General features: G+C 38.0%; 1 protein-coding gene across 4 annotated transcripts in view; it reads left to right on the forward strand.

The window, feature by feature from the left end:
- Positions 1-22146, forward strand: part of AEBP2 (AE binding protein 2) — a 41980-nt gene extending 19834 nt beyond the window's left edge. The window contains exons 5-10 of one of the 4 annotated variants that reach the window (XM_088141333.1): positions 1208-1276; positions 9883-10007; positions 17664-17731; positions 19440-19553; positions 19879-19945; positions 21326-22146. In XM_088141333.1, the coding sequence (XP_087997459.1) occupies positions 1208-1276; positions 9883-10007; positions 17664-17731; positions 19440-19553; positions 19879-19933 (431 nt within the window). In that variant the 3' untranslated portion in view covers positions 19934-19945; positions 21326-22146. The remainder of the gene's footprint in view (positions 1-1207; positions 1277-9882; positions 10008-17663; positions 17732-19439; positions 19554-19878; positions 19946-21325) is intronic. The other 3 variants (XM_088141332.1, XM_025168455.2, XM_007420938.4) reach the window with 3 other exon arrangements.
- Positions 22147-22610: the final 464 nt, after the last annotated feature.

Here is a 22610-nt window from a genome sequence, read left to right on the forward strand (position 1 = left end):
TAGGTACCTCAGTTCTGAAGTTGGAGCCCTCAGAATGATGGTAGGCAGAGGCTGTGTCTGATAGGATTTCTTTATCCAACAGAATACATGGTGCATTGGCATTCAGAGGACAATAATTAGTGTCACTTTCATAATCTTCTCTGGAAGCCTTTTTTGGGCTGAGAAGTGAAGTAAAAAATCTGATGGTGTTGACATTGCCTCCTGATAGAGAAGTCCAAAGATCTGAATGGTTACCTGGGGAGTAGCATAAGGGATCTGCAAGGAGCTCTGCGCTCCCCAACATGTTCTTGCAGGATATTGAGGGTTGCTTTTGAAGGGTTGTACTTGGCTTCTCAGGAAACACATTTCTAAGGAAAAAAAGATGGCAGTTTTGCAGTTATTTTTTGTAGTCAACAATGAAAAATCGTTTTTGAAACAAGCTTAATATATAGCCCTATCAGAAGTAAAACAAATCTCAGTAATCCAACTGAAATTTCATCATACAGACTTAATGTTTCAGTTTAGTTGAATGATGACTCTAAAAGGATCTGTGTTAGAGTAAATTCTTGGTTGAACTGATGGCTTAATATAGAGTCTATCTACGTTAGTGATAGATTTGGACTGGAAAAACCCGGTTCAGTCCTTACTCAGTCATAGAGTTCACTAGAAGACTTTGAGCTGGTCGCTATCTCTGACCTCAATCTTACGTCACTAAGTAGTTGTAAAGATAAAGCGAGGGATGTATTAATACAGATAGAGGCTGTTTGTTTGTAGGGACTGTCATTGGAAGTAAGACTGTCCCAGCTAACAAAGATTTGGATAGTTCTTTGATTGGAATTTCCTGTCTTTTCTCATGGCTGCCCTCCTGACAAGTGCTATGTGCCCATGCTCTGAAAGATCTTTTTCCCTTTGAACCCAGAGCACTTTCTGTGCTCCTGCTTTCTCTTTAAAGAACTTGGCCAGTCATCCATTATCAACTGGGTTGCCTCAAAGAAGGGAGCTCCTTTAGGCCCCATGAAACATGAAGAGGATCTATACTGGCATAACACAATTTTTCAAGACTGACTTTTGGCTCTTAATACTGCTATTGTCTGAGTTCAACAGTGGGTTCTACAGTTTCATAGGTGATAGCTGCACTATATTGAATCTGCCACTCATTTTCACAGAAACGTGTAAGGTTTTAGGATAATGGATATATAAAGGCCTTTGACTCTGCTGTCCTCTATAGGGCTGGTGCCAGACTGTGCTGGGGAACTCTTAACCACTGACAAGAGAATAGGAGTGGTCACACGTCATGGTAAGCCAGAATTCTGACTCGCTGTGAAAGAGCAAGTGTGCTAATGCACGCTGCTCAGTAGCTCCCATTTAGCTTCTGTTAGTGGGACTAAACAAACCAGGAATGCTCTTTCTGAGGTTTGCTTATTGTGGCATGCAAACTATTTAGCTTGTCTGGTCCTAGGCAAGCCAGGAATTGGAAGCCAAGAACAAACCCTGGCTTATACGTCCGACAGTTTCAGAGGGAAAAAAGCCAGCCCTCCTAATCCCCGCCTCACAATAAATAAATCACAGGAGTTTTCACAGGGTCATATTGGGTGTTGTTGACGATTCATGTGCATTGATAACAAACTAGAAAAATTGCTTTTCCTTGTGTATTTATTTATTTATTTATTTTAAAGGAAAGAATATAAACATTGGGGGGTTTTATGGGGATCCCTTTCCAGCCTCCCTTTTTTTAAAATAATAATTTTATTAAAGTTTATAGTCACAAAGATAAAAAACTAATACAAACTTAGAAAAATATAAAAGAGTAAAAAGAAAAAAAATAAAATAAAAAGTGCAAAGAAAAGAATTATATAGTAAAGAAAAAAGAAAAAGGATATATAAAGAAATAACTTCCCCCTTCATCATGACAACTACAAACAATTTCAGTAACTTAACACCTTCTCTGATACTACAACAAAAGTTCTCTTCTTCCTGTATCTCCAGGATACTTTTTAATGTTTTAGATTATGTTTGTCTTTTTCCTGAACAGACTTTAAAACAAAGTCCAAGGCTGGAATTGCCTATTAATTTTATTTTTAAATAAATGCCTATGGAGCCTATGTTGGGCTCAGAGATACTTTTAAAAATAAAGATGATGACAAAGGCTGGTATTTTGTCTAATAGCAAAACCGCTTCCCATTCATTTTTTAAAAAAAATTCAAATAAATTGGAATATTTATCTTCAGTCATTTTACATTTCTAGGCCACCTTGCTCCCAGCGGACTCTGGGTTGCAAGCAATAAAAAAACAACAGGCCAAACAACTAATAACAATAACATTTGAATTGAAAAACAAAAATGTCATGGCACCCCCATTCACCTTGATGAAATGAAAGTGGTTTCGAAAAGCCAGGAGAGTCAGAGGTGTGTGTCCCTCCTGGGGAGAGAATTCCATAAAATGGGAGCTACTGTTGAAGAGGTCTGCTGCCTTGTCCACATCCATCTACCTCAAAAAGTGGAGGAACTCTCAGATCCTCTTGTAATGATCAAACCAGGTAGGCAAATTCTGTTCTAGCAAGGAATTGCCCGAGTTAACCGGATACTGTGCTGTGTCAGGCTTTAAAGGCAACATTCAACAGTTTGAATGGGCTTGGAAACCAACTGATAACCAAAACAGTGACTTAAAATATGTGTTATCACTTTAGCTGCTGCATTTTGTACCAGCTGTAGCTTCTGGGTTGTCTCCAATGGCAGCCCCACACACAGCATGTTGTAGTAGTCCAGCTGAGTGATGATAAAGATGTGAGTTACTGTTGCTAGGGCATCTGGGTCCAAGTAGGGCCACAACTGTTGTACCAACAGAAGCTGGGCAAAGCCCCACCCCCCCGCCCCTTCGTGGCAACAGTACCTCCTGCTGTTTAAAGATCAATTCCTTCAGTGGGAGCAAACTACATCCAGAATAACTACTGAGAACTGATATTGGGATACTTTGTGGTCTATTGACAAATAGCAGCTCTGTCTTGGAGGGATTCAATCTGAACTTACTTTGTCCCATTCAGATCCTCTCAACCTATAAGGTCGGTATCTCCAGCTTGGCCTGGGGTGGCAGTATACACCTTGGTTCCATTAGCATAATGGGGATCCTTCACCATGGAGAGATGGGTGACCTCCCACAGTGGCTTTATGTAGATATTAAGTAGTATAAGGGAGAGTCTCACATCATAATGACCAAGGGCTTGAGTGCTTCTCCTCCAACATAAGTGATTGGCATCACCAACTCAGGTGAGAGTAGGAACACCATTAAACAATGTCTAATTCCTAACCCTTGCTGGTGGGCCAGAAGGATATAGGTTCGATTATATCAAATGCCACGGAGAGGTCTAGAAGGGACCAGAGGGCCACACCCCTGCATTTAGGTCCATGCCAAGCCTGAATGATTTGTTACATCTAGAATCTTTTGGATAGGACAGGGATGCTGGTTGGCTTCAAGAATTAATTCTGGGTGGCTTAAAATTGCAAAGAAACATGAAAACAAAAGAAGTAAAAACAAAACAGCAAACATCTGGAACTGAAGAAGAGAATAATAGAATATGAATGCACATTCCTAATTCCCGCGTATAGAATTAGATCTGTGATTCTTATGTATCTCTGTAATATTCATCCTGCCCACACTTCTGTTAATTAATCAGAACTTCCATACAGATAGTCCTTGAGTTGCGACCATTCAGCGACAGTTCAAAGTTACGACAGTGCTGAAAAAGGAGACTTATGACTAATCCTTGAAATTGCGGCTGTCCTAGCACCCCTGCAGTCGCATGATTGCGATCTGGGTGCTTGGCAACCTGTTTGCACTTATGACTGGTTGCCAAGCACCCCACAATCACACGATCGCCATTTGCAACTTTCCATGTCTGTTTCCCCCATACAAAGTCAATAGGAAGCTGGCAAGGAAGGTCGCAAGTTGCTGGACTAAGTCTCCCCCCCACCATTCTCTCGTTGCTCACACTTACTGCACCCTCCTTCCCCCCTTTGCTCGTATACACCCTGTACCCTGTTTCCTCGGCCTTCCTGCACTCACACACAAGCATACACCCCAAACCATCTTTCAGTTCCACATACCCTGCACCCTCTTTCCATGGCTTCCCTGGAATCACACACACACACATGCACGGGCCCTGTGCCCTCTTTCCATGGCCTCCCTGCGATTGCACAACATGTATCTCACACCCTCTTTCCACAGCCTCCCTACAGTCACACGCACCCCATGCCCTCATTCCCCGGCCTTTCTGAGCTCATGCTGCACCAAGTGCCTCCTCCCCTGACTTGCACATGGCCTGGGCCGGGGCCCCCAGGGCCTCTCCCATCCCCCTGTGGCACCCCTTCACTGGGACTCCCTTCGCTTCCCACTTAACGACCCACACGTCTTGGGTTAAACTGGCAACTGGGCCTGCCTGGATTGCCGTTGCTAAATAATGCGGTCACGTAATGTCGTGCTTTATTACTGGATCACTTAGCGATGGCAGTCCCAGTCCCAGTTGCAGTCATAACTCAAGGACTACCTGTAATCAAAATATGAAACTTCTCAAGGACAGTAATGAAAAATTTCACGTTTTGATCATGGAATGTTTGTGCCATTAAGAATTATCATCCTTTCCAAATCTGTTAATTATTAACATTAGTGGTGCATGTGTTTGTGTGATTCAGGATCTAACTAAACTGCCATGCTTGGCAGATATTTGCATGTTTAAACAAAAATAAAGCATAAATAAAGCCATGGAATTGAAGCCATAGAAGATGGAGCAGAATTATGCTCATGCAGCAGGGTTCCTTCTCTTTACAGGATCCTGACACATCCCGAACAATGCTTCTGAAAATCATTGGATCCTTTGGAACTTCATGGGATGTTTGGACGAGAAAGAGGAATTTTCTTGGTGTGTCTAGCACATTTCCTGATTCAAGCTACGATCTTCTGACAGCTTGATTTGATTCAGTTGGTTTGGTTCAAAGTCATGTTTTATGTTACAAGCCACTGTTGTCTGGATTCACAGTAATCCACGAACAATGGTTCCAAGCCATAGGGACTGTGTTCACACAAGACACTAAATTAAAATCAAATACATTATACCTAAATCTGATACATAAATCAAGTCATTGTTAAGTTGCATGCTGACTCATGAATACATTTTTATTTCTCCATGACCACAGCTTCAAGTATTGAACTATATTGATTTATTATGTGCCATCAAGTCATTCTCAACTTGTAGCGGCCACACAGGTTTTCTCCATGACAGTCTGACCCTAACCTGCTCTTTTAGGTCTTCCGATGGCACATTCATTGCCATAACTGAATTCATCCATCTTTCTGTTGGTTGTCCTCTTCTCTTTCTTTCCACCTTTCCCAGCATTAGAACCATCTCCAGAGAGCTAATCTTCCCATAATGTGTCCAAAGTAGGATAACTTGAGCCTGGTCATTTGTGTCTTGAGTTGATTTGTTTGATGATCCATCAGTTTGTTTTCGTGGCAGTCTTTGGCATTCTCAGGAGTCTTCTCCAACCCCAAAGTTCAAAAGTGTTAGTACTCTTCCTATCCTGCTTTTTCAAACTCCAACTTTCATTTCCATAGAGTGTCATGGGGAATGCTGTAGCTTGCACTATCCTGATCTTTGTAGGTATAGACACATACAACATTTGAATATCTTTTCCAAGGCCTTCGTGACTGCTTTACCAAGTGCTAGTCTGTGGCATTTTTCTTGACTGTTCCTTTACTGTTGATGGTTGATCCTAAAAGGCAGAAGCTGTCCACCACTTCAGTATCTTCATTGCCAATTCTAAGGCTGGTTGTTCTACCTGATGTCATTAGTTTGGTCTTCTTTATATTTAATTTTAATTCCATTTTTTTCACTTTTCTCTTTGACTTTCATTATTAGAGCTTGCAGATCCTTTGTATTTTTGGTTGTCAGGGTAGTCTCATCAGCATAAGGAAGGGTATTGATATTCCTTCTTCCAGTTTTAAAGCTATATTCATCTTTCAATCCATCTTCCCTTAGCATATCAGTTGAATAGATAAGGGGAGAATATACAGCCTTGTCGCACTCCTTCACCAACCTGGAGCCAGTCTGTTTCACCATGTTCTGTTCACACTGTGGCTTCCTGACTTGTATATAGGTTTCTCAGGAGAATGAAATGTTCTGGGATTCATTTTTCTAAGCACATTCCACAGTTTGACATGATGGACACAATCAAAGGCTTTTCTATAATCAATGAAGCACATAGTGACTTCTTTTTGATATTTAGCTTTCTCAGTTATCCAGCATGCATCAGCAATTATGTCTCATGTTCCTTGGCCTTTTCTAAAGCCAGCTTGAACATGTAGCATCTCTTTTTCCATTTAGGTGTCTAATCCGCATTGGATGATCCTAAGCATTATTTTGCTAGTTTGTGAAATTAAGGTTATTGTACAATAGTTTGCACATTCGGTTAAGTCTCCTTTTTGGTATTGGAATGTAGATTGACCTCTTCCAATCAGTTGGCCACTGTCCCATTCTCCAAATTTGCTTGCATGGCTTAGTTAGAACTTTTACTGATTCTTCTTCTGTTGTTTGTCATGGCTCGGTAATGACCAGACTGCTGATCTAACTACATCTTTTAGTACTAAAGGTTCTTGTAAGTAGGAATGTCTTCTAAGATATCTTGGATGTTGACATCTCCACTGTACAGTATTTCAGTATGCTCCTTCCATCTTTGTTTGATCTCCTTTGAATTGGTTACCAGCTGTCCATTGGAGTTCTTTAGCATGCCAATTCACAGTTGAAACCTCCTTCTGAGTTCAGAGTTCTTTTGAAAGACTTTCCTTATCTTTCCGTGTCTGTTTCCATCTTCAGTGTCTTTACAGATGTTGTAATATTGCTTCTTATCTCTTCTAACAGCTCTCTGAAACTTTCTGTTAAGTTCCTTTCTAAGATTTTTGTCTTTCTGGGCTTTGGCTTCTCTTCTCTTCTTGGCAATTTCCAGTTTGTTCTGACATCCAGTTTGTTTTCTTCTGTTTTCATTGAATTATATATAACTAATGTACGTGTATTTCATATAATCAACTATCACAGATTGATGTCACAAATGGGATTTTCTTATCCTCACTGCCAATTTAAATATTTTATAGTTTGTTCAGAATTATGAAATGATCCATATCTTTAGTGATATGATTCTGCATGAAATATTATTCAGAAAACCAAAGCTTAGTATTGCTGGATTTAATGCAGCAGATTTTGTCAGATGATTTTGATCCATAATTAGTGAAGTGTGAGCCTTGTTCTGTTTGTTTTTTTCTATATGAGATATGCCTAACCTTTGTGGACAAGTGGTGAAGGAAGTCTACTGAGATATGTTTTTAATCTGTGCTTGCTTAGTCTTTAAAATATTGTCTTTGCTGAACAGCTGAAGAGGATCCATAAGCCTGTATAATTTGTTCAGCACCCCAACCTGGATTTGGATGTCTTCTGAAAAAAATCAGCACAAAAAGTATTTTTTTCAATCCTAGCTCAAATTTGAAAGGGTCTTTGAGCACCCATTTTCCCCATTACATTCCACTTGATTGCAGTCCACACAGTGGTAACAATACTTCTGCAAGAGTATAAAAATTGTTACTTTTTATGCAAAGCATAATTCAAATCTTCTCTTTACATTATTATTATTGTGGTTCAGTTGAGCACAAACACTATCATTTATATGCTCAGTTTGATAAAAATTAACTTCCTCCCCATATTTTGTATTTATTTCATTGTATCTGAATTGGATTCAAACAGTTGCAACCATATAGCAGCTACTGTTGAAGTAAGAATTTTCTCCAAATAAACAGGATATGGAAGCTGCTTGAATTAAAAAATAATTTCTTGAGTTCAAGGGGTAGAATTACAGCCCTGAGTGGTTCACACTAGCAGTAGCCCAGAAACTTCCTTTTATTGTTACATATGTAGCATAAGTAATTATATTTATTGTGTGTTGGTTGGTATTATGAAGCTGTTCAGTCAAGAGAAGCTGTTGAATGAAGATGAATCTTCCATGAAAAGAGAAAGAAGAATATTGGCTGTTATGCAGATGTTTTGAGAACGATTTAGTTTCTGGAACCATGATCTGAATTATCTGAAGGAAGGACTGTGGGCATGAGATGAGTTGCACCTCACAGGGACAAGTAAAAGTGTATTTGGCTGAAACATTGCAAGTTTAATCAGGAATGGTTCAATCCTGTGAAAATAGGAGGAGAAAACCATGAAATAATGACCTCAGATAAACGTGTTTATATTGAAGGAGTGCTGTGTAACAGCTCGTTAAACCACTCACTGAAAAAACAGAAAGGACACTAATTCATAAAAATTTATGGTCTTCATTGTCCACTAATGCTCAGTGTACAAGAAATGAATTAGCTGTGAATTTCAAGCATAGTAAAGCAAATACTTTTCCCACACACACTGACTAGAACTACTCTGTTAGGAAGGAGCAGAACGCCTGAAGAACTGTGTGTCCAAGCACCAGTTCTTATAAGTTATCTAGAAGGATACCATGGGAGATGGTATTGAAGGCTAGCAAGAAATCTAAATGGACTAGGAAAGGTACACTCCTGTACCCAGGTCCCACCAGAGGTTATCTGTGAGGGTGACCAGTGCCATTTCAGGCCTAGGTCCAGGCCTGAGGTGCCTGTAAGGGGTCCAGAAAATCTCTTCTAGATCCTCTGTAGCTGGACCTCCATCACTTTCTCTAAAATCTTCACTAGAAAGGAAAGGTTAGAATCAATCACTACATAAAGTGGTTAGATCAAGATCAAGGGTTTTTTAGAAAGAAGCACACCACAACATTCTTTAATGTGGTTGGCATCATTCTTTCCCTTAATGAAGCATTAATCACCTCCCCAATCTAGCCAACTACACAGAAGAATTAGGTGAGGTATGGATCAAACTATTTGTATCTTTCTTTAACCTCATATTAGATTGTCTCACAAAACATTGCATCTCCTGTCTCTAGGCCTTGTTCAAGTAGAGTCAAACTTGGAATGAATGCTGATGATTTTACCAAAAAAAAAAGAAAAAAAAATTGCAAACATCACAGTGGTCTGCAAGAGAATTTTCACCCCATTTTTCCCTCGAAGGGAACTGATAACCTTAAACAGTGCCACCAGACATGATTGTGCAGACACAGTGTGGGTGAATAAGTTGGGGGTGACTGAAGGACAGCCCCTATTTTAAAAAATGGGAAGGTTGATTTGGGGACTAGAAATTTAAGATTGAATGAACTGGGAAGGCTTAATTTTGAAAGGAAAATATAATGCCAGTTTTCAAATGCCTAAAAAGATTTAACAGAGGGAAAAGTCCAGACCTATCCTTTATCACCTGAATGCAGGATATGGAATAATGCATTTAAATTACAAAAGGCAAATTTCAATTAAACGTTAATAGAAGACTTTGTCATAGTAAGAAAAGTTTGACATTAGAACTGACTACCCAGAAAGTCATGATATGAACAGTTCATACTGTATTATGTCCACAAGATGGTTGCCATTTTAAAAACAGGATAATTGTAGGTACAGGTAGTCCCTGGGTTAAGAACCCCCAGTTTACAGACCCTCAGTTAAGAACGGAGCCTATTGTAGCAAAGTTTGAGTTAAATACGCAATGGTTCAAGTTCATTAGACAATACTAGTTATGCAGTATTATACAATAATACTTACATACAAATTTAACTTAAGGACAGACCTTGGGAACGGAACTCGTTCTTAAACTGGGGACAACCTGTATATCCAGTTTTATAGCCTGTGCGCTGGAGAAATCTTTCTTCCCTCTTGAGTAAGATCAGAAAAGCTGAACATTTAAATATGTTACATATGGTCTTGCATTATAGTTGAAGGCTTGCTTTATTTTGTTTTTTTCTTCCTTAGCAAGACCTCATGACTTCTTTGATGCACAAACCTTGGACGCAATACGACATCGAGCTATTTGCTTTAACCTTTCTGCTCACATAGAAAGTTTGGGAAAAGGCCACAGCGTTGTATTCCACAGTACTGTAAGTATTATTACCTACAATACTTGGTATATTTATAAGATCTCCAGTATTTTGAAACAGCATTTCTACACTGATATTTATATCTTTGTGCACTGTAGTCACAAATTTAATTTATATAATGTTGCTCAAAAGTAGTAGGAAAAGTCTTTTACAAAGATTTCTGTGCTGTTCTTCCAAGAATATATACAGTTCATGTACCCCTCCTTTTATCCTCACAGCAGAATATCCTGTAAAGTTGTTTAGGCTGTGATTCCTCCAGGATTACTCAACAAATTTCATATTTTGGTTGGTTAGATTTATATCTCATCTTTCCTCCAGGAGCCCATGGCCTATATAGCACTCCTGCCTTCAGTTTTCTCTCCATAATAATTCTGTGAAGTAGATTGTTTTGAGTGACCAGCTAAAAGTAATCCATGGCTGAGAAAGGACTAGAACCTTGGTTTCCCAGAGGCTCATTCAGCACCTTAACCACTAGACCACAGTCATGAATAAATGACAATTTGAATCCTGCTCTCAGAATACTACCCTAGCACTTTAAATAGTTATACCAGACTTAGTTGAAAGTTGGAAAGAAATTATGTAAAGAGGCTCAGAACTCTGTCCGTCAGTATGATGACTCTTCAGAATAGAACACAATGTGACAAATCTGGTGTGACAGGAGAAACTGACAAAAGAAAGATGAAGGTCCGTAACTGTCACAATATGGCCAGGGGCTGTGGAAAAGGGAATCAGGATGTCCCTGTTGAAGAGGTAGGTAATTGGGTAGTAGCTCAGAATGCTGCTGGCTCCTGCATTCTAGGCCTGCCTTCTTTCTGTCACCCTTTCTGAACCAAAGAGGAATATGTGCAACCCACCCCCATGTTTCCCTGTGCACACATACACACAAATACTTGCAGCATTTAGGAACACACGCTTGTTACTTAAGTGCCATCAAATCAGTGTTGACTCTCATTGACCACACAGATAGATTTTCTCCAGGATTATCTGTCCTTTTAGGTCTCTTAATGCTATATTCATAGTAATTGTAATTGAGTCTATCCACCTTGCTGCTGGTCATCCTTTTTTTCTCTTTCCTTCCACTTTTTCTAGCATTATAGACTTCTCAAAACAGCGAAGTCTTCATGTAATGTGTCCAAAATGATTTGAGCCGGGTCATTTGTGTTACAAGTGAGAACTCTGGATTGATTTGTTCTATGATCCATTCGTTTGTTTTCATAGCTAGCCATGGTATTCTTAAAAGTCTTTTCCAACAACAAAGTTCAAAAGTGTTAATACTTTTTCAGTCCAGCTTCTCCAGAGTCCATCTTCCCCTTCCATAGAGTGTCACAGGGAAAACCATTGTTTGCTTCTAATCTTTGTAGATATAGCCATGTCATGGCATCTGAATATCTTTTCCAAGACCTTCCTTGCTATACTGTCAAGTATTAGTCTGTGGCACATAAGTTATTCACCACATGAATGTCTTCACTGTCAATTCTAAGATTGGTAGCTATATCTGTAGTCATTAGTTTTGTTGTCTTCACATTTAATCATAGTTTCAGTTTTTTCACATGCTCCTTGACTTTAATTAATGGACTTGTGGTCTCATTTTTTTCACGTGTTCCTTGACATTCATTATTAGAGTTTGCAGATAATTTGCATTTTCAGCTATCAGAGAAGTGTCATCAGCAGAGAGCAGGTTATTGATATTTCTTCCTCCAATTTTAAAACCACACTCTTCTTCCAATCCATCTTCCCTCAAAATATATCCAGCATATCGTTTGAATAAGTAAGGTGATACAGCCTTGTCTCACTCCTTTTTCAACCTGTAGCCAGTTTGTTTTTCCAAAATCCATCCAGACGATGGCTTTCTGTTCTGTGTATCGATTTCAGTGAGAACAATGAGATGATTTGGGAGTCTCATTTCCTAAGGACATTCCACAGATTAATATGGTCAACACAGTCCTAGGACTTTCTGTAGTCAATAAAACACATTCACTTCTTTCTGATATTCTGTGGCTTTCTCAATTATCCAGTGTGATCAGCAATAATGTCTCTTGTTCCTTAGCCCTTTCTAAAGCCAGCTTGAATATCTGGCATCTTTTTCCATTTAGGGGTATAATCTGCATTAGATGATACTGAGCATAATTTTGCTAGCATCAGAAACTAAAGATATTGTGCAGTAGTTTGTACAATCTGTTAGGCTTCCTTTCTTTGGTATTGGTATGTAGACTGACCTCTTCCAATCTGCCAGCCGCTGTGTCATTCCGGATTTGCTGCCATAGTGTGATTAGAACCATTACCAGATTCTTCTGTTGTTTTCTGTTTCTGTAGATGTTCCATCAATTCTTGTACCTTTCCTACTTGTAACAACCAGAGTGCTGATCTAATTTCATCTTCTAGCGCTGCTGGCTCTTGTAAGTAGGGAATATCTTCAAAGGTATCTTAGATGTTGACATCTCTACTGTATAGTATTTCAAAATACTCCTTCCATTTCTATTTGATCTTCTCTGAATTACTTATTATCTGTCCATTGGTGTATTCTAGCATACAAATTTGAGATTGGAACCTCTTTCTGAGTTTGGTGATCTTTTGGAAATTTTTCCTTATTTTTCTATTTCTGTTTCTGTTTTCTATATACAGATGCTGTTGTTAATGCTGTTCCTTGTTTCATCTAACAGCTCTCTAAAATTTTGTGTTAAGTTCTTCCTGAGATCTTTGTCTTTCTTGGCTTTGGCTTCCCTCCTCTTCCTGGCAATTTCCACCATCTGTTCTGACATCCAGTTTGGTTTCTTCTATTTCTTGGTCTTTGCCAGTCTTGTTCCACGTTTATCTTTTATAACTTCTTTGATTTCATTCCACAGTTCCTCTGGTTCTCTATCAGTGAGGTTCAGGACTTCAAAGCAGTTCCTGATATTCTCCTTGAAAATGGTAGGTATATGCTCAAGATTATATTGTGGAAACTGTTGGCTTTGATCTTCCTCTTTAGCTTGACTTGGAACTTGCACACGATCTGATCATGATCTTTTCTACAATCAGCCCCTGACCATGTCTTTGCTGATTAATTTAGCTGTTGCATTTCCTTATACCAATAATATAGTCAGTGTGATTTCTGTGTTCTCCATCTGATGATGTCTGTGTGTTCAGAATTTGTTTTGGTTGCTTGAAGAATGTGTTATCAGTAAAGAAATCAGAAGCTGATAACTTGTTCTCCTTAATTCCTGTTTCCTGCACCATACATTCCAGCTACGTTTTCCTCATTATTTCTAACTTTGACATTCTAGTCTCCAGCCACAAGCAGCACGTCTTGCTTGCATGTTCTGTCAGTTTCAGATTGAACTTGACCATAAAACTTGTCATCTTGCATCAGTGGTTGGAGAATAAAATTAGATGAACATCATATTAAAGTCTTAATTGATGTTATTTGGTCATTGATTCCATTGTACCCAAGTACTGCCCTTCTGTATCCTTCCTTACTATAAAAGCAGTGCCATTTCTTAGTTTTCTTCTTTGTTTTTTGTATTCTGAGTAGTAAACAGTATGATCTTCTGACTTAAAAGTGCCTAATTCCAATCAATTTCAGTTCTCTGATGCTTCAGATGTCAATCTGTAACCAGTTCATCTTATCTTTTTCTTTGTTGAGCATCCCATGTTCATGCTTTTACATTCTGTGTTCCCACTATAATTCCATCTTTGCTGCTTCAGATTTTCTTCTTCCTCACAGCAACATCAGCAGTTGGACATCCTGAAGGGTTTAATCGAGCTGTGTCATAAACATCATTAGTATTCCAAAAGAACCTTAGATCTTCCTCAGTGGCATGTTGAGTGCCATACAACCTAAGGATCCATTATCTGATAGTGTATTGTCAGTCACTTTATCTTGTCTATCCATGTGGTTTCTTGGTAAAACACCGGAGTTGTTTACCATGTAGTAGGAAACTTTGCTGTTGTCATTAAAGTGATCATCTGCCTCAAGCATCTTCCTGTATCTCTGCTGCCTGATATAAGTGTCTCCTCGCTTTAGCTGGGCAATATACATGACCTTCATGCTTTGGGTGACCCTGCTAGGAATATATACTTTTGGTGTGTATTCCTGGTGTTCTTCACTCATCTCTCCTAGGAACACCCATCACCACAATGGGGTAGCAGCGCAGGACTTGAGGGTGAGAGGAGTGTGATTGCAGAGAAGAAAATATGAATACTTCCTATGGCCACTGCTGGTAAAGAGATTGGAAAGAATTCCCTATCTTGTTTAAAAGCAGTAATGAGAGAAAATAGTTTTATTTTCGTAAGTGTCGAAAAGATGGCAAGAATTGTGATATGACCCTATTCACCATAAGGAAAAGAGTGATTTGAATAGTTCTACTCTGCTTGGTTCCAGTATATTTTTGAGCATGTCATGATATATACAGATGTCCCTCCATCATTTCCAGAGTTTCCCCTGATTTTTAACTCATATTCTTATTTGCTCTAGCTAGCAAGGTCATTGGTGAGACTTGCGGGAGTTATTGTTCAGGATAACTGAAGAACTTTTGCTTCCTCCTGCTCTAAATTTTAGTCACCTCCACTTATTCCCACTTACAAAATTGTCATAAAAAGAGAGAATGATTCTGACCATTTGGCTGCATATGTGATGGCTCATTCCCCCCACCCTTCTTTGAGTTGGTACTTACCATCTGAAACAGAGTATTTGCTGTTCTTGTATAAGTTCTCTTTATCAGCAAGTGTCCTGATTACACACCTTTTTACACTTGGTGCAAAGTGCTTCACAGCCATACTCCAGTTTTCTTTTGCAACATATCAGAATGTCTGTGGGCTGGCTGTCTTGGTGATAGAGAAGGAGATGGGACCAGACCAGGTTCACTTGGACAGAAGCCCCCAGGAGAGCCATTGCTGCTTAAGATGTTGCTTTCTAGGATGAAGTTGGACTGATTATAGTTAGCTTGAAATCTCTTGTTACTCTCCTTCAGAACATGATTCCAGATCACAGCTTGGAGGTTATTGTTCATCTGTGTCTGATTAGGCTCCACTGAATCAATAAGTAGCTTGAGAAGAAAGGAGGTAGAAGCATACAAATCATCAACATTTTCAGATCTTAAGACTGTGATTCTGAGGATCTAAATATAATGTCTGATTCTGAGAAAGAGAATTATATCAACACTCTGCAATAAAATTCTGAGAAAAGACCCAGCTGCTTTAAGGAGTTGCAGGCAGATGCTATATGAGTGCACTACACATTTCAAAACATTTAGTGGCTGAAGCTAAACAGTGTAATATGGAAGAGTAACATCTTTGAGTTATTTCTGTTGTTCTCCAGGAGAGGTCAGCAGAACTCCATTTGCATATATGTAACCTTCATTCCTGGTAAAGATTGACTTTTCAGAAAGTCTACAGTAGAAAATAGGAAAGTTAGTTTTGTGTGGAAGATACCATTCTCTGTCAGAATCTTTGCAGTCCCATGAATGGTCATGCAACCATTTGAAGATAAAGCTAGCAATAATACTCTGATAGCTGACTTGTGGCTATTTGCCCCTGCTTTGAAGGTCTGAGCAAATGCCTCCCCATACAAGTTTCTTCTCACCAAGATAATAACAGAAGCTTAGAAAATAGGTTTCATGGAGTTTCTCTTCACGGGGAACTTCAGCTGTTGCTTTCCCCCCATTGCCCTAGATAAGAAGGTTCATTGTTGCTACTTGGTAAAGTACCTTCTGGGGGATCTTCTGAATCCACAAAAAGGGTATTGAAATCAATGCCTTCCAGATGGTTTGGACTAGAGCTTTCATGATACCTCACTACTGGCCATATTCTGACCATAGAAGGTCAGAACGGAATGATAGTCCAAAATGTTTGAAGGACACCAGGTTATTTACCTCAGATGTAACTATGAGTTAAACTTTTCTATCATTGCCTGTTGATATCTTGATTGATACATAAAATATAGTATTTGGCCAATTGGGCCCCCTGTTTGTTGGCTGTTGTATTTGTGAAATGCTTTCCATAGACTTGAAAATAAAGTTACGGTATTCCAGACATGGTGTTTCTCCCAAATCCATCTTGCACCTATCTTAATTGTAAGAAAATAACATGGAAACAGGTAAAACTAGTTTAATCATGTTTTACACCACTTCTAATTTCCAAGTCTAGAAATTGTTTTATGATCAACCTTTTTGTAGCCAGTTTTTTTTTTGCCATTTTTTATTATCATATTTAATACTGTTGTATTTTTGTTCAAATATAAGTGTTGCTGAAGATTGCTAGAATACTTCACTAGTATTTGAAAATATTGTATACTTTCTTTGAAAGATTGCCTTCAAAAATGCAGGTATAGATTTGCTAATAATGCTGCATTGAAGCTTTTGAGTTGTTTTTTTAAAGCAAGTGTAAAAAAACTGGCATGCAGGGTAGGAAAATAGTAATGTACAATCATCTTACTCTTCATATCAGGTGAGAAGTTGGAAGCTCCTGTGACAAAATCCTGTCCCCTAATTAGTTCAAAACATTGGGATGAACTATGATTTTCTTTGAGAAACTGTGTGTAGCTTTTGAGCTTAGTAGGCAAGACAGCTTTCCAAAACAGAGTAAATATGCAGTATTTCTCTTGGTTTTACACAATGAATACTTTCAGTTTTTGCTGCTTTCTCTAATCAACTCCTTTCCTGATTTTCTTACCAGAGCCCCCACACTTGAGAGGGACTTGCTTTTTCTATTCATTTAGAAAATATATATGGCTGACCATCTTAACCAAACAACCCTGGCCAGCTAACAACACAAACCAGTATAAAACAAAAATACATTTAAAAACAAATATAATAAATACAAAATAGAAAAGCCGAGGCACCTCATATATAACTCTCAATCCCCAGACTTGCCTATATTGTGCTCCGCTAACAACATGGCCCTAACACTTGAGGGAAAAGCCAGACTAGAAAATTTTTGAGTGATCAGAAGTTGGGAGTCAGCCTAAATGACTCCCTCTTACTCCATGGCATTTAAGTCCTGTTTTTATATTTCTGCAAGCAGCCTATCCACACCTCTTTATCTGCATGCTTCTGAATTTCTCAATGACCCATTAGCTTTGGAAACTGCTCCAGGACCTGTACACCGGATATAGAATTCTAGAAATATGTCTGAAACCTGCAATTACAAGCTTTTTTGTCTTGCTTTTATCCCGACATTAATATTTTTGCAGAACATCGAGATGTTTTCAGTTTTGGGCTTGAACTATTTCTTTATGCAGTCTCTTCATGAATCAAGCTGAAGGCCAAACACCCAATTTGATATGTCTTGCATGAGGCAGGCTAAGAAACTTATTGTTTTCTTCCATAGGGTGCAAAATAAATAACATATGAAAGCTTTCCCCAACTGGATACGCTCCAGATGTTTTAGGGTGGCAGCATGGGAATGTCTCAGATTTGAGAAAGGCAGTTACAGGAGATGAGGGCAGAGATTAAAAGGGAATGTACACATGCATTAGCAGCATCTCACATGAATTTGAACATCATCTCAGAAGTAAGCTGCTTTTAGAGAAAATGGCCATCAGAATCTATGAAAAAAAATGCATCCCAAGACACTTGTGCTTATTGGCATAAAGCATTTGGACCAGATCTTTTCAGGGCAGGGAATCAAGAAAGAACTTAAAGAAATGCTTGGAGTCACTTTTCTCATGGTTGCTTTTAGGTAATAGCTAAAAGAAAAGAGGATTCTGGAAAAATTAAGTTGCTGCTTCACTGGACTCCAGAAGATATGTGAGTATACATAGTCCCAGTAATACATAATTTGGGCACTTGCAGAAATTAGAATATTTCATATACCTTATACAAGCACACGTAGAGTTTACAATAGGCCGAACAGAAGTTTTGTGTTACTCAAGCTTATAGAACTATCATAAAGCTATGATGGAGAATTACAATTATGAAATTAATTCATGCATTTGAATGTACATAAGAAGGAAAACAAAATGGAAAGCGACTTTCACACTTACTGCAATGCTGAAGACATCCATAGCCTCGGCTAATTTTTGTTTGAGGTGCTTAACATATTGAAAAGAATTCATGCCTTAGCCGCATGTTAATTAGCACTTTTCCAAAATTAAACTGAAAGGGTGGGCAGTACCAGAAATATTCTTACTTATATAATAAGTAAGTACAGTAAATATTGGTGAATGTTCTTCCTTAGTTTCCTCTTTGAAGATACATGTGAAGTGTCACCTTTTCTGAAGGTAGAAACCATTTGTTACCTTGTTAACTCCATACAAGCAGCTGCTAAAAGACTTTGAAAATCCTTAGGCAAAAATACGTTCATTACCACTATCAAAAGCATCAAAGCTCATTTGGACCTACTAACTGTTCGTTATTTTTTTCAGTAAGCAAAAGTACAGAGCATCAGAATCTAGCAATTTCTAGCCAATATATTCACATATGCAACAGGCATCTCCTTTTCTCATTTCCTTTTCAACAGAGGCACAATTCTATTTTAACTTAATTCAATTTAACTCAACAGGTTGAAATGTCAATTTCAATTACCTTTTGAAATGCTCCTTAAAATTGGCCAAAATTAATTTGTGGGAATTGTCTTTCAAATATTTGCCATTGCTTTTCAAAAAATAGACAGTTATAGCTCAGTTTCCCAAATTGAGAAAGGTTTTAGGTTTTTCACTAACTAAAACGTATTTGAAACTTGCCTTTTAGTTAGCTTTGAAGAGATAATGCATGGAGATTTAAATAAAGACACTGCCTGGAGGTCCCATTATTTTGAATAATACTATCAATTATTGTGATTAATACTTATGTGGGATTTTGAAAAGCTCCAAATAGGTATTAGGCTTCTTATTAAGCTTCTTCCCAGTTCAATTGTGGCATTGCCAGCCTGTGGGAGTGTACACCCATAATAAGCTTTGAGGAATTCAAAATCTTGCATCTTTGCCTCTTCATTGTGTACAACCCACTGTTTCATTATGCGGCCATACATTGTTGAGAATGCTGTCCTCAGAGCCCAAGTGGCATCCTTCCTATCATTTCGCATAGATAGCTTTGGGCTATTGACACATCATAGATAGCTTCTGGAAAGTGCCATAGAATTTAATACATCCAAGTGATTAATTTAGGCATGTAATGCTGTCAAGTCTCATATCCCAATCGTCATAGCTAATGTGGTAGAATTAAACTGGAAGAAGCCTTGGGCCAGCCCCTGGTTAACATTCTCATGTTGCTTCATAAGAGGGGTGAAGCCTTTTGCAGGGGAGCCTTGGCCTGTAGCAAAGGATTTTGGAATTCCAGTCCAGCAACATTTGGGCTGATTGCGATGCTCACATAGAAGCAGATTTCCAGCTAAACCCTTTTGCCAGTGCAACATTGATGTGGATTTCCCATAACTGTTGACAGCACCTGCTTTTACCAGTAGTGATTATGGAGAGCGGATCACTGACCTTTTTTGAATATTTTATTTTATTCATAGTCTTCCTGATGTGTGGGTAAATGAAAGTGAAAGACATCAATTAAAAACTAAAGTAGTTCATTTATCAAAACTACCAAAAGATACAGCTTTGCTTCTGGACCCAAACATATACAGGTAAACTTCCGCATTTCTGGATGTTCTCTTTGCTCAATGTGACTTTATGCCTTGCGTAACTTTTTGAAGCTGTACCAAAGCAATCAGTGCAGGAAGCCAAAGTAGTCAGTACCATTCCTCCTTGATAATTACCTTTGCCTTCCCTAATACTTTTTGGCAGATGTTAGGGAGAAGAAGAAGATGAAGAAACATTTCATTATTTTGACAGCATCCAGAAGTTAAGTTTCGAGGCCTGAGGTCACATGACTGTTTTTGAACTTGAACTCTGGCTGGTAAATATGTGTATTTACCGAGTGTATTTTACTTTTTTGTGCTTGGTGTACAGAAAGTCTAGTAAAGGAGGTACATTCAATGGAATCCTGAAAGATCACTTCTCTTAAGATCACATGCTGGTTTGTATACCAATTTTTTAAAGTCCAAATTTATGTTTTTAAAAAATATCACATTATGTTCAGCCTGTAATACATATAGTATTACTTTAAGACCTTGGTGCTCAGTGCAATTTAAACAAACAAATTAAATGCCTTTTTCTTTTCACTTTGGGGATGGGGACAGACCTATCATAATTTATTTTTGAACATTACTGTATAATTGGATCCTCTAATATTTTTCATAAAGTTGATTTTGTGAAAATGCTGTAGGTGTTTATAACTGTATCTTCTGTACATTTTTCCCCCAAAGGTAATCTGAAAAACTGTAGAAGAGAACTGATTTATGCAAACATGGTGGAGTGCAGTTAAAGATATAACTAATGTTTTGCTGCCCTTGGGCCTTTTAACTGTTAGAAGCTCCAGGTTCTAATGCCTAACATGCACTGTTATAAATAATCTCAGGGATGCAGAGATAGGAAAGACATTGGCCCAAAATGTTGTGGAGTCGTCGTAGTGTGTTCAGGCTAGTCTTTTTCTAACAACTTCCAAACACAGCTGTATTGTTATAAAAATGCATACTTTAGGCTCATCTGAGTCCAATAAACTTTTCAGCTTACCTTTCATTTCTCATACTTGAGATTAATCCACTTAAATTTTGTCTTGGGAAAATATATGATGTTAACAAATATTATTTAACAGAAGTAATCATAATTGTCAATTGCAAAACAGCTATACCCCTTAACATTTTCTTGGGCTTTCTGTTCTATACAATACAATAATGTAATGTCATATTTTAGACCTGACAGCAATTTCTGGCACCAATTTTTGACTTCAGGAATTTTTAGTCTGTTTCTTAATTAAATATATTAAACTTTGAGGATATACACAAAAGGCTTTTTGGCAATTGCAGTCTTGGTCAGAGGTACAATGGGAGCAGGGCAGATGTTCCCATCAGAAATAATGGAAAATACTTTGATAGCTATAGCTTTGAAACTTTATACTTTATACTGGCCACAGCTTGCTAAGTATGTGAAAGATGAAAACCTTAATCTTTTTTGCAAAGTGAGAGATGTGAGTCTGTTTTTGATTAGTATGAATATCTTCTGTGGAGTTATTTCCCCCTTTTCTGAAAGATAATAGGACGTGGTTACAGTTCATATCAATGTCTGAAGAACTAAACAGATATAAGGACTTCCTTCTGCTTCCAGATGTTTGAAATACTTAATTTTTTCCACTGACTTCAACCTGGTTGTGCCTTCAGAAAGAGCACCTGTCCCTTTCTTGACAGTAGAAGTATTTCTATGTAATTCCATCTTAATTTCCAACAGGAAGAACCTGTTAACCAGGACAAGTTAAACTTTCTTGAGACGCCACCAATGCTGTGTTTCCTTTTCCTTCTAGAACCATGCCACAGAAGAGGTTGAAGAGGTAAAAGTCGACTTGGCGGGGGCATCTAATCTACCGTCTTAGTCACTGACCATGGAATTAGAATTGCACATTCCTTGAGTCCTTTACCTTCATCCACTGACACACACAAGGCATGCACACCCCTCTGTACCCAATTGCTGCCAGCTTATGATTGGTCTAACCATTCTGTGAATGAAGTTGATGCATCTACGGGATATATTATATATAAATGTCTAATATACCTTAATGGGATGGTACAATAAGAGGTGAAGCAAGGGTTCCTCCAGCATGCTCACCATTTTTTTTTCTAGTGACTTTTCTGAAAATTGTATTGGATGAACTTGACAGTGGCTGAATTGCCAAGTAAAAACCATCCTTGCAGTTGTTACTATTACTCATGTTACTAATTTTTTTTGTAAGCAAACTCTTTGAATCTCATCATTGATAAGCAACAGCTAGAGAGAATTCTTGGTGGAGAGTCTCAGTTGTCACTTTAGTGAACTTGTGGTGTCCAATCACAAAACCTTAAGTGGTAGTATCATGTTTAAGCAAAATGGTGGTGGCATACTTTGATTGATTGATTGATTGATTGATTGAGATATATATATATATATATATATATATATATATATTCATTCATTCATTCATTCATTCATTAATTCATTCATTCATATTCATTCATTCATTCATTCATTCATTCTCATATTCAGGGGAGGTTATCAATGTTGGGTGTTGCTGTATATCTGATCCTCTTCATAAGGCTATTACTGTACGTTAATCAGACTGTAATAATATCTATACAAAAAAAAAAAGAACAACATTGGTTTTATATTCTATTTGGCTTTCAGAACTCCAGCTTGCTTTTAAAGATTCTATCTTCTCCCTTCCCCTTCTTTTGGCCTAAATGTTTCTGTTTGTCCAAAAAAAAAAAAAAAAAAGTATTTTTTAAAAAGAAGCATTTAAAAATACAATCGTTTATGCACCAAAGTTGGCTATGAAAAGAGTTAAATTGCTTCCTCACTTTATTAAGCAAGAAATTACGGATTTTTTTAAACCTACAGGAATAGAAAACTTGTGTACCTTGTTTGTCTTATATGGAGACAAAAAAAAGTTGCATATAGAGAATGGGACATTGCTTGTAAATAGTTTTGCAGATTTGTAATATATTTTTATATCACAAAATGTATTGTAGATGTTTTTTCCTAGAGGCATGGAAGTTAAAATGTATATATTATGGTAGAAATAATATTGAAGGATATTGTATGTCGTTAGCGCTGCC

Source organism: Python bivittatus, unplaced genomic scaffold, assembly GCF_059951505.1.
Source record: "Python bivittatus isolate LINGU-HERP-01145 unplaced genomic scaffold, Pbiv_v1 ctg000330_np1212, whole genome shotgun sequence".
NCBI classification, from domain to species: Eukaryota; Metazoa; Chordata; class Lepidosauria; order Squamata; family Pythonidae; genus Python; species Python bivittatus.